This window comes from Thermobia domestica, chromosome 12 (genome assembly GCF_964235325.1).
Source record: "Thermobia domestica chromosome 12, izTheDome1.hap1.1, whole genome shotgun sequence".
NCBI lineage: Eukaryota > Metazoa > Arthropoda > Insecta > Zygentoma > Lepismatidae > Thermobia > Thermobia domestica.
In genome coordinates this window covers 18881470-18895239 of record NC_137465.1, presented here as the reverse complement: position 1 = coordinate 18895239, position 13770 = coordinate 18881470, and the positions used below count along the sequence as shown (strand labels likewise).

Genomic DNA, 13770 nt, shown 5'->3' with positions numbered 1-13770 from the left:
GGCCATTAGAAATTACAGGTCACAAAATAGAAATATCGTTTACATAGACGAAAGTTGGGTAGACAACAATCTGAGTTTTGGGAAATGATGGCAGAGTGAAACTTTACACGGTGTGTCTTCAAACCCAAGTTCTTCGAACAGGTTGATTTTAGTGAATGCTGGAGCAAGTAGTGGGTTTATTGATGGGGCAAGTTTAACTTTTAGAGCAGGAAAGGCTTCTGGGGACTACCACGGACAAATGAACTCACTTAATTTTGAGAAATGGGTTACGGAAAAACTTGTCCCGAATCTTCCTAAAGAAAGTATCATTGTTCTTGATAATGCTCCCTACCACAACATACAAATTAACAAACCACCATCAAAGTATGCTGTAAAACAGGAGATGATGAACTGGCTTCAAGACAACCAAGTTCCCTTTTCCCAAAATATGAAGAAGTTTGAACTACATCAGCTTTTTGAACAACATAAGCCACAGGAGAAAGTATATCGCATTGATGAATTATTGAAGATCAATGGTCATAACGTACTTCGCCTTCCGCCTTACATGTGTGAACTTAATGCCATTGAACTAGCTTGGGCAAAAATCAAAAGAATTGTTAGGGAAAATAATCCAACAGGGGATTTGCCTTTGACTAGATTGGAGGAAGTGACCAGAGATGCTCTGAAGTCTGTGACACCGGAAGATTGGGAGGGGTACAACAAACATGTGATTAGAGTGGAGCAGCAGTTCTGGGAGAAAGATGGATTAATAGAGGATACCATAGATAATTTTGTAATTGAACTTGGTGGTATTGACAGTGATGATGATGATGATATAAGCGAAGAGGACGAGAATTAGTCTTCGGATTCTGAACTTGCTCAGCGCATGTCCGATAGTGATGATTAGAGACCGGATGTTAGACAAAATGTCTATTCTTTAGTATTAAAAATATAATCAAAAATAACGTTTTGAAGTTTAAATCGGAGGTTATAGTTTCAATTTAAGACAATTTTATTTTGCCTATTTCGCCCGTTCCTGCCTAAATAATTGCTTTAGTGCCTAATATTGTCTATTCTATGAATTTTCTTCCAAATTAGACTTTATTAGGAGAAAGTATATAATTTAGAATTTCAAGAAAGGATTCTGCCTCTTCCGAGAAATATGTGTTGTTTATATTGATAAGATGCCGTAAAACTTTGGACTGCTATGCGTACTGATAAAGTGCTGTAAAAGTTTGGACTGCTGTGTGTACTGATAAATATATAAAATTTGGACTGTTATGTATAGTGAAAAAGTGCAGTAGAGAATGTATTTACCAAATATACTCGGAATATACGGCAAGCTTCGTTTTCATATATACAGGAAAAGAAGATATTCACAAACAGGTAGCCTATGTTTCTATATTCTTTGAACATTATCTATGACTTGAATTTATTTTTTTAATTATATTGAGTATGTATCTTCATTATTTTGAGTTACATTTTAGTGCCTATTTTATAAATTTTAAGTGCCTATTTGCCTACCTATTTTCCTGGTTTTTAATGCCTAAACATCTTATCTCTAGTGATAATGATTAATTGAACGTAAACATAAAACATACCGGTATATTCTTCATTGCGCTTGTAAACTGTTACGTGTTAATAGGAATGTATATAATTTATTTATTTCAAGTGTTATATATAAGCTCTGTGATTAGGTTGTAAATAGATATATTATACAAAGACAATGCTATTTTTAGAGTCAACAAAATATCTTCGAAAGAGCGGAATATTCTTAGATATAATTATTATTAATAAGAATTGAAATTATTATTAATAAGAATTAAAATTAAAATTATTATTATTATTATTAATTATTTATAAGAAATAACGCTCTAAACGAGCTTAGAAGCTTATAAATGTAGAACTGCACTTTTTCTTGCATAAAGTGGGATTTGAACCATTCCATTCAGCTGTCCCCAGCGGAATTGACCCCTTTATGTTGGAATCGGAGACTAAAATGCTAGACCACTCCGCCACGCAAGTGGCTATAAAATATAGAAGTGAATAATATGCAAAATGTACCCAAATACGGTAACTGCTTATGCAAATTTGTAAATGACGAGTTAAAAAAATCTTTCGATAGCGATTGCATGATTTGCATAAACTCTTTGAATTAAGTGAGTATTAGGTGATTTTTTTTACAACGAACTGGCAACCCTGCCCAGAACCGTCGAGTGACCGTTTCGTGGTGACGTGAGCGGGGCACCTGTTAATCAACTCTGAATTCCTCAGCCTCGCATTAAAGCTAGCTCCCTATATTACGTAACTTATAGGCTATATATAGGCTACATACTATTTAAATTGACCATATTTTTCGCGTCCAAGTTCTATTCCCAACAAGTAAATTTGTGGTGGATAATATCGTGTCCGTGGTATTTTGAGTACTCTAGTTTCCTCCCAGATTCTCATCCCACCATTTTTTCCATAATCATTCAATAGCCGTAGTGATTGTAACCCTTAGCCAAAAGTGCATAATCGTAGGACTTTAAGCTGGAAGTTTGATTTCATTTGTCCTTGAGGAGAAAAATGTAAAATACTGTGTTAAAATAGTTTCAAATGTACACACCTCTTATTTAATTTCTGTTCATTTGGTAGAAAAATGAATTAAACATTGTGAGAGATGAAATTTTGAGAGCACCATTTAATCAGTTTATGAATTGCGAAAAGTTATACATTGTGACAATTTTGACAATAAAATGAATGAAACTAGCAGTAGAGAATAACTGAATGAAATTAATAGAACATTCATATATATATATATATATATATATATATATATATATATATATATATATGTGTGTGTGTGTGTGTGTGTGTGTGTGTGTGCGTGCGTGTTGTAGATTGAAAAATAATTTTCCTAAATCTTTAATGTTAAATATTGACAATAAAGCTCGTGTGGTATGCAAGTGTAGTGAGTCGTTCTTATTGCCTAATGTTAAATATGTTGTTGAATTCTTGTATGACTATATTTTGATTAATCTCAATTTCCAACGAGATGGCACCAGAAGTCACGTAACTTATGACAAAACTAATTTGTTACATACTGTGTGAATATATCTCCCACGTCATGTGATTTGATATCGCTTAACTGCTTTCTTTAGAATTATCTAAGTGGAAGAGTTTACTTTGGTTAAGTCCAGAAATCATACATGATAACAAATACTACACCCTCATAACATTAGAGAGATGCGGCCAAAAATGTCAAAATGTATCATTAAAGATAACAAACACTTAGAATTGAAGTTTGCGTTGTAATCATAAAGGAAGGATGTAGTATAAAAAGTTACAGTTGCTCTTCCAGCTAAAAATAAATGGAGGGAAATGATTGATGTAGCATGGAAATTTGATGTTACACTTCATCTGTATTCTTTCTCTTATAAAAACAATCTGGTTTTATAATTTTTTTCTCAAAATATAGGTGGAAGTATTACAATACTTATCGTCTTTTGGGTACAATATAATAGACGATGGCTTGTAGACATGGACGTACGCAGGAATTTAATTTGGGAGGGGTCCAAAGCTTTTCGGGGGAGGTCCAAACACAATTCCAGGCTAAATTATATTAAAAATTGTAAAATTGCCCCCTAAAAGTAGACTAAATTTACAAAAAAAATGTCCGGATTTCGGGGGGTTCGGGGTGGTCCCCCAGGACCCACCCCCTGCGTACGTCCCTGCTTGTAGTATTGGATACCCCAACAAAACTCGGACCCCTCGTAACAAAAAATTCTGAATGCACGCCTGACATCTAATAGTAACTTACATTAAGTATGAGCGGTTAGTTGACTCTGGGGGAAAGTATGCAGCTTTGGGGAATTTTCCCTCTGGCCATTGATAGATTATAAAATGAACGATTTATACTCAAACTACAGGTAAATACAAGGAATAGCATTGATCGTTGTTGCAAATATTCATTTTTTATCTTTAATTCCAAGTTAATTGTTCGTTGAAGAATCAACAAGTACATAAACTCTTAGAAACACACCGGCTCCAATCATCTCATCCCTCTTTGCTACCATAACATTCAGCTATGTTTGTATGTAAACTTAAGAGAATTACGTTTTGAAAATGTTGATATGGGTGTTTGGTAAAAGGGAAGCTAATAAATATCCAACAAGTACAACTCCGGACAGACTGACAAACACACACACACATGGACAAATATGTAAAGGAATTTTAATTACAGTTTACTGCACATCATAGGTTTAAAAACTGTATAAAAGCAGTATGGCTTGTACAATGTAGCCGATGGAATATAAATCGACCGTCCTCTCATGAGGTTGAATGCATGGTTTTGTGAAAAGAAATAAATACTATCTGATGGTACAGCAAAAATACACACATACGTTTCATTATGGAAAGACCTGTACTCATCAAAATTACAGAAAGTACTGAAAATGTTCTCCTCGTGCATCGATGCACTTTTGTGCATGCCTTAACATGTTGTTGTACACTCCATGCAACTCTGTTACGTCAATTTTTCGAATTTCATTACAGATATTGTCCTTCAAGTCTTCTAATATTCTAGGTCTATTTGAATACACTTTACTCTTCGAACTTTCCTAACAATAAAAATGACAAGAAAGCAGATCTGATGTCATGGCGGCCACAATCCTTTACTGACTGTCCCTTTCTCTATGAATTTCTCATGAATTAGTGAGAGCGACCCACGGGAAGTGTGACAGGTTGTCCTATTCTATTCGACGAAGGTATAATTGCGTCCCATGGGTGTCAACTGTTTACAAAATTCTTTAAAAAAAATCCAATATTAAACACTGTTGACTCAAAAATATGGGACCCAAAATCCAACCCGCAGACACGGCACACTATACTCCGATCTTTTCGTCATGGAGAGGCTGTTAATAAATCATGTGAGGATTTTTCACAGACCAACATCTGGTGCTCTGCGAGTGTACAGGTTCTGACAAACTTGCTTCATCACTCATGAAAAACAGCATTAGATCCCTCAAACCACTACCAATTGTTTGATGAAGTCACGTACAGTAATTAAGAAGTTTGGCCTTGTCTCCCTCTTTAAGGTCTTGTACGCATCACATTTTGTACGGTTTCAATTGTAAACTACGTAAAATACGTTGACACGTACTGCGCAGATTATCCATTTCTTGTGATGCGAGCTTACGTGTTAACTTCAGAGGGCTTCTTGATATCAGTACTTATATATCATTTACCACATGCAAGTATACGAACGGACGGAATTTGATTCTTTTTGCCGTTTGCAACTGATCCTGTTTTTCGCCAATTTTTCACCAAACCTTGAATACTTCTCTTCGCAGAAACATCTGAACTAGGAACTTCTGTGCATAAATTTCCTGCGTCTCCTTAAAGGAACCGGTAAACTCAAACGCCTCAACTATTGCTATTCTCTACTGAAGGGAATACATCTTGCAAACAAATGTCACACACTCGTCTGCATCCAATTTGCACGGTTTTATATTGTCGTAGGTGTGCAACAACAATGAAGCTCCTTCCTACCTAACTGACGCAACAAACAATCAACAACAATTACTGGTGCCGACAGTACTGACAACAATAAGGAGTTTCATTAGTAATATGAAGTAGGTCGGTTTTTCGTGCACTACCCGATACAAGAACAACAAACTATAATGAAGTACCCGATTCAAGGGTGGACTTGGGAGGATAAAGGCATTGAGGTACTTGAAAAATATTTTTTTATGAAATGTCATATGAATTTAAATTGATTGGTTTCAGTTTTGTTTATCTTAACAGCACCAATGCTATATGAGACGTAGGCAAGAGCGCCGATCCTGGGGGGCAAGGGGGCCGGGCCCCCCAAAGCTCATGTGGACCCCTAGTGTATTTATGAATATACAATATTTGGCATAATTTGAATGCAATTTGTTTTAACATCCTCATATATATACATTCTGCGTCTGAGTGCCCTCCCCCCCCCCAAATTTACAGAGAAATCGGCGCCCTTGGATGTAGGTCTACTGTTTAAGATGAAATCACTGCAATACCTTCAAAATCTGAAGCGTCTCCTATTGAAAATCGAACCTACAAGACCTCCTGCAGCAAAAGTGAGCTTGATAGTCGCTAGGCTAGGGAGAAGAGATTGGAGAGTTTCAAATTGCACGTTATGAAACATGATCAAACAGGCCTGTAGCTTAAATTCTGAATGCGGAAATATACACTAGTCTTGTAAACAGTATAAAATATATCAGTCTTTTTCGCAGGTCCCAAAACATATCCTCAAATAAAATAACTTTTGTATGACTGTGAACCACACATCATTTGGCGTAACAGCTCTTTGTGGGCCCGAGCCTCTCTAACGTCAGCTGTTAGATACCGTCTGGAGTACGTCCAGTCTAGCAACTAATACGTGGTCAGTGCGCTACATCGCCTTATCTCTAACAGACGTATCAGGAACTTTCTAGACCTAATGGCCGTCACATCTTTTATTCACGTGGCTCCCCAGTTTGCCTCACAACACTGGATGGACGCCGAAAATTGGTAATAACCGGCCGGGAATCGAACCTTGGGTCAGGCGGACGTGCGTTCATCGCTTTAACCAATAGACTGCGCTGTTCCTTATCAGTGTTTCTTCCAGACCTGTTTTTGGGGGGGCACTACCCCCCCCCCCCCCGGAGCAGACCAAAATAATACATTATTATATAATAATAAATAGAATATTGCCAGCAGTGCCCTCCCAGAATACTAAGTGAGTGAGTGAGCCCGGAACATTATTTCTGAAAGAACCACTGTTCCCTATGATTGTGAATGCTGCTGAGAAAATAACTGCAATTGAAAACCTCAAATAGAATATTCTCCGTAGTCTCGCTTTCGTATGAAATCATAGAGTTTTGGACTAAAACATTCTACAATTTTCTTTTTTTTCTTTCTTCTTCTTTCCTTTCTCGTTCACAAAATTAAATCTGCGCATGCGTGATTTGAGTGAGTGAATAGAGTAAAACCACAAGTCTTTAAAGGGAGACAGTCAGAGAGTTGCTCCGTACTTTTTTTTTTTTTTATTTATTTTCCTTTTGTTCTCGACACTTTTGGCCCATTAAAACAGTACCGGGAAACGGTCGAATATACGTGCTACATTCTCGAAGGCAAAACCCTAGTGTAACAAATCCATTAAAATATGGTGAACTTACTCGGCGAACGGAAGGAATATAAAGGAACGCAAATGAAAAGACACACATAGGGGCAAAATGGATGGGGGATACAGCTCTAGGGAGAGTGGACGATGAGGTTCAGGGAGAAAGGGAGAAAGAGAGAGAGAGAGAGGGAGAAACGATGACGAGAAAGTTGAAATGCTGCTGAAAGATAAGCTAACAAGCAGGCACTATGAAAATCGGATATTTGGAAAGTGAACAAGTTGAAAGAGTGTTTTTTTTCTTTCTGTTTAGGAGAACGAAAATTCTAGGAAAGCGTTTCGTAACTAACTAAACCCGCCTGCTCAGTAACGAAAACTACGTTCTACGAATCAATTAGGAACTTTTTTTTACTATTATTATACTCAACTGTCTGATCTAAATTTTAGCTTTTGTCTGCCACATAAGGTAAACCAAAAATCGAGACCTAATCACTGCGAAATTAAAATACCTCTAATTTTATAGTAATTAAGTGATATCTTCAAAGGGATAAAAGATAATCGAAATGTGCAACCAGATATTATTTTGCATGAGGTACCCTTATCATGAGTCACCTAGTAGCTTTCTGTTTGCAGCCATTTTAAAACGCGAAAATAAATGCCGATTTCCTAAATGGCTGGAAATCGAAAGTAGATAAGTAAGCCGTGATAACAGTATCACATGTAAAATAATATTGTGTAGAGAGCTTTTGTTCCACTTTTTGATTATCTTTTATCTATTTGAAGATATCACATAATTATTGTAAAATTAGCGGTATTTTAATTTTGCAGTGATGACTCCTCTTAATGATTATTTGATGGGAAAGTATTCTTAATCTTTTTTTGTTCAAAATCATGTGTACAATTCTATATTCAAATCAAATCTGTCGAACTAAAATTCGTGCTTATTAGTGAGCTAAAAGGAAACGTTTTGCTAAGTTTCTTAAAGGAATCAAGAAATGTTACGTGTACTCTACGTGAAAAGGTTTGGTTTCTGTGCCATGATATGGTCTCAATTAAGATTGAAACCGGAAGTAGTAGTATTTCTACTACTTACGGTTTTAGTAGGACAATTAAATTGGAGGTGAAATATATACTTGAAATGCTCAATTGCATTTAGAAAATCGGTTCATGCTAATTATTACTGTTTCAATTATGTATCGATGAACGCTAAAGCCGGATGTAGTTGATTTTTACTGTTTCATGTAACTAAAGGGTTAAAAGAGGAGATGGTACTTATTCTTGGAACGCTAAATGGATTAGGGTAAAGCTTTTAGCTATCTCTTATCTTTTTTGATTAATGTAGTTTAAAATTGAAACGGAAGTTGTACTGCATTTCTATCACTTCCGGTTTTAGTAGGGACTTAAAGACAGAGTTTACATGTATTCACAGAACACTTAATCGATTACAAGAAACCATTTCTCGCTATTTATTACCGTTTTGCTCCCTAATGAACAACGTTAAAACTACTGGTGGGCACAAAAACCAGTTTTTCGGTTTTCGTTTTTTAGAAAAACCGAAATAGGTTTTTGAGCATTTTTAAAAAACAGTTTCGGTTTTCTCCAAAAACCGGTTCGGTTTTTCACCGAAACCGCTTATTGGTTTTCTCCAAAACCGGTTTGGTTCTAACCGGATCCGGTATAGGTTTTCTTCAAAACCGGTTCCTTTTTTCCCAAAATTTGTTCTATTTCTAACCAGAATATTGTTTCGTTGTTTACTGGAAACCGATTCTGTTTCCACAGAAATAGATTTGTGTCTTCGAAAACCGAACCGGGTTTGAAGAAAATCGAAACCGTATCGGTGAAAAACCGAACCGGTTTTTTTGAGAAAACAGGTTTCGTTGAAAAACCGAACCGGTTTCGGTGAAAACAAAACAGTTTTTTGCAGAAAACCGAAATGTCGGTTTTCTAGAAACCGGTTTCGTCCAACCCTAGTTAAAACTGAAAGTGTTTAGAGGATAAAGAGAGGTGATGTCTATTGTTATAATGCTAAATCGATTCCGAGAGAAGCAGTTTTTCTCTATCTCTTTCGTTTTTAATATATATGTAGATCAATATGAAACCGGAAGTTGATATTGGTTTCTATCACTTTTGATTGTAGTTGAGATTGGAAATTATTTAAAGTTAAGGATGGAAATTAAATGTATCCTTTGGAGGATTAATCGATTTAATGAAAGTGCTTATCGTTATCTATTAGGCTACATCTTTTGCTGTACAGTTTGAACAACGATAAAACCGGAAATTGTTAATATCTTCTACTTCCGGCGGATGGATCACTTCCATCAACAAACTAGATTCCTGACTTTGACTCTCTATACCTTGGTCAAAATTGATGATGATCTTTGAAATAATTCTTAAGATTTTTCTTTCGGACTCACAGAGGTACTGACACACAGTCAGACAGGATTCATATGTAAAACAGGATTGGCTGATAATGGAAACTCCTTAAAAGTAGGGAGCGCGGTGGCTCAGTAGGAGCCCTCCCCGCTGGTCTAGTGGCTAGCATGTGCGTTTTTGGTGTACGGGGTCCCGGGTTCGATTCCCGGTGGGAGAGCCTTTGTGATTTTAACTGTCCTCGATGTTTCTGTGTTCGTGTTCCTGTCGTTCTAGATCATTGGAAAAGCAAGTTAAAATGAGTAAAGCAAGTAGATTAGTAATAAGTAGTTCAAGTTTCTGAGGCACGTTCGGTGAGTCAGTTAACTTTTTAAAAAAAAGGTGGTATGGCGTTCACCTCCGGTGCTTGGGGTCCCTGGTTCGATCCCAGCTCGCGCCGTGTGGACTTTGTGCTGGACAAACACCGCGCTCGTGGGTTTTCTCGGGGTTCTCCCGTTTCCTGCTACTTTCTTCATTCCACCATTTCACTCCTCTCTCATCACCACCATCTCCTTTAGCCTAATCGGCATAACCATGGGACGTAAAATTCAAAGATTTCATTTCATTTTTTCCTTAAAAGTAGTAAACAAATACCCAGGAAAGCGAATTAACCTCGTTACCAAATCATTACGTGGGGAATTTTTGCTAGGTAGAATTGTGAATCTAAATACATGTTTTTATAATAAAATATTGTTATCTATGAATCTAGGAATCAAATTTGCTACTAAATATAGTTTAGTATCGATAATCCGAACATGTTTAATTAATCAGAACATCCACGATGATTAGCTATCCACAATTAGTCGGGGTACCAATTTTCATAAATAACTAGCTGTCACAGTTCGCATACGTCCCTTGTAACTACTGTGGTGTATCTAACATATACCACATACTGTATTGTATTACACAACTTATAGGAATTTCGATTGATTACCTTTTGGTAAACCTAAACAGTAACACAGTTATGAAATATTTGCAGACCTTGGGTTCCTCATACACAAAATTTTTACATGAAACAATTTATTGAGAATAATAGGAAGAAATATTATTGGATAAAAATTGCAATGAAATTTAAACCATAAACACAAAACAGAAAATTCGTAGCGCTATCTTGTTTCCGATTACCTGAATAAAAGTTATAAACCATTGAACCGGTAGAAGCAATGAATAACATTATTAGCACTGCTTTCACGGCTGCTAACCCGAAGAAATGTAGCGATAGAACCAAATCAGTATATTGATAGTAATAACTAGACATTGAGAGTCGAAATTTACAATGTCAATCACATATTTATGTAAGTGTTTTTTTGATAATTTGATGTCCCAGCATATAATGCTTTCTTCTTAGGTGTAATTCGGAACCCTAAAATTTTTCTCAAAAGTTGAAATGTCCTGCTTAATTCGGGACAAGTAGCAACCATACCGCGTATTCTGAAGTCGATTATATTTACTATTATTGTTATTATTAATAGTAATAGTAGTAGTAGTATTACTGCCCTCTTATTTTAACCAATTAGTGGAATATAGCTATCACTGATATTAAAAAGTCAAACTTGGTGCGAAACAATTATTCATGGTGAATATGAAATTCTCTACTACGTCATTGGTCCCGCAATTTAATTTCATCTTACAGCCTTCGAACAAACGGGAAAGCTCTGATACAACTTTAAAAGTCTAAGCTATGGAGTTAATTGCGGAGCAGAGTAGTGATTCTATACCGTATTTGATACCGTTTGTATCTATTTTGTTTATAATAAATACATTACTGTTGTTTCCAGTCGTCTAGGAAAATATATTTCTAACAATCCTCACGTAATCTTTTTACACACGGTCTTCACAGTGCAAGATGTTAGAATCGCATGTTGTTGAAAATGTAAGAATAAGCAAGGTTGTTGTCGAGGGTATACGGTTGTATATCCCGTACACCCTGTGCTCAATCTTAGTCATTAGACAATGACTTCTGCTTCAAGGCTATAACTGTCTATAGTACTTCTATAACAATAGTACTTTCTATTTTTGTTTCGTTTATATTTATGTAATCGGGTCATGATGTCTCATATTCTTAGATGGTGTTCAAGTAAAGGGTGTCCCATAAAGAATGAAATGCTCCCCTCCATTTCTGTTCTAGTTCGTTGGCAGGACAGAATGTTACGTGATTTTCATCTGTTATCTTTGTGGTTGTAGTCACGAAGCTCTAAATAAGCACATGATCGTTATCTATTTTCTGTACAAGTAGGAATGGAGAGCTTCACTGTGGAACAGGATGTTGTCATACTGAAAATTTATCACAAATATAGTGAATATTGTGCTCAGGGACGTACGCAGGAATTTATTTCGGGATGGGTCTAAAGCGTTTCGAGGGGGTTCCAAATACAATTTGAGGCTAAATTATATGAAAATTTCTAAAATTGCCCCTAAACGTAGACTACATTTACAAAAAAGTAGGGATTTCGGGGGGGTCCGGATCCTCAGGACCCACCCCCTGCGTACGCCTCTGGTTGTGCTGAGACTGTTCTCAAATTCAGATGCAGAATCCCACTCCTCACATAAAAAACTTCGTAATTAGGCATATATTTGTACATATTCTTAATACAATTATACTTGTTTAGCAAAGAAATGATTGACGTAGTACAAAGATTTGGTCTTACTCTTCATCTGTACTCTTTCTTTTCTTATATAAAAACAATCCACTTCTTCCATTTTTCTGAGAATATACGAGTCATACTTAACAATTACTCATAATCTTTTCAGGTGTAGACTTACACTTGTTCAATTCTACGTAGATATAGAGTCTTGTAGGATTCTAGCGCTCCCTCAACTTTGGATCCTTCCCCCCCCCCAAAAAAAAATATCTGTGGCAGGCTTTAATTGCTCCAATAATTTTAGTAGCTTGTTTACAAAATCTACAGTTATAAGGTATTCTAAAACTAAACTATTTTAGAAATATACAGTAGTTATTTTTAAATTAATGTCCTCTGTGTTGAAATTGCATCAAACACTTGAGATCTAAACAACACTATGCAAATAACTATGTGTTATCTGTTTATATTTATTACTTTTTCTTAACTGTAGACCATGAAGATGAACCATAAGGACTAACAAATACTTTTCATTAATTTTCTACCTTCTTCTGTAATATGTATGATTTTCTTAGATAACTGCTGTAGGCTGGGCTATTGTAGTTAAACTGCGTAACTGCTTTGATATTCCTCCTGTACGTTTAATATAAATTTTGCAGTGAGTAAAATTTCCTTTAACAAACTCCCACGAAGTTTCTTGAAGGCAAATTAAGTTGTAACTACAGTTGAAATGGGAAATATTGCGAGGAATCTCAAACAACCTACGCTGTAGCAATTTACGACTCCAGAACTACTCGGAACTTCTCTTTTATTGCATTGAGACCTTATGAATTTCTGTCTGTTCTCGACGAAGCAGAAAATTGTTACCTTGGTTGGTAAAGAGTATATACACTACGAATATATATATATATATATATATATACACTACGAGCTGTCTGAATTCGAAGTCTTGAATGAAATTCGAACGCCTCGTATGGTTTAGTGCAGTACTTACACATAATTTTTTCCCATTCTAGGTAAAACATTTAGAAACTCTCAAACACATATTCTGAACGAAAAATTTACTTACCATATTTTCATGTTTCTAATCTTAAGAAATTCCGAGATAAGTACATTGTACTGTAATAACTGCAACACTCGTCCCTTTTTCTTTCCACATCTTTTCTTCCCTTCTGGTTTAAATATACTGTATAGTTGAAAACGCTGCAACGTGTTTAACTATTTTATATAAATAGTTGAAATATCAAATTTCATTGCTCTATTTTTAAAGAATAACAAGAAATGGACATCTTATTATAATAATTGCAATAATCATTTCTGTCCTTTCCACATTGAATTTCCAAATATCCTTCCTTAGTGTTTGGTTATATTGAAATTACCCTCGATCGCTCAGAGAACAGGAATTAATTCTTCACTTAGAGGCAAATCAGGATTGACAGCAAAAATGTTCAGAGTTTTTTGCGGCTCTGCAGCAACAAGATTTGGAGTAAAGAGAACACCTGCAACCCTGTTTCGAATGTTTCTGAACAAGCAGATCTGGTGTGTGTGTGTGTGTGTGTGTGTGTGTGTGTGTGTGTGTGTGTGAATCGCTAATCAAAGCACGCTCCACTGCAAAAAGAAAAATGAAATGAAATGGAATCATTGAGTTTTACGTCCTACGGTTATGCCGGTTAGGCTAAAGGA

The 13770-nt window shown here is 35.9% G+C and overlaps 1 protein-coding gene across 1 annotated transcript; it reads left to right on the top strand.

The window, feature by feature from the left end:
• The first annotated feature begins 238 nt into the window (after positions 1 to 238).
• LOC145665891 (uncharacterized) lies at positions 239 to 838 on the top strand. The gene has a single exon (XM_081732998.1). It carries the CDS (start codon positions 239 to 241, stop codon positions 836 to 838), a length of 600 nt encoding a protein of 199 aa, XP_081589124.1.
• Positions 839 to 13770: the final 12932 nt, after the last annotated feature.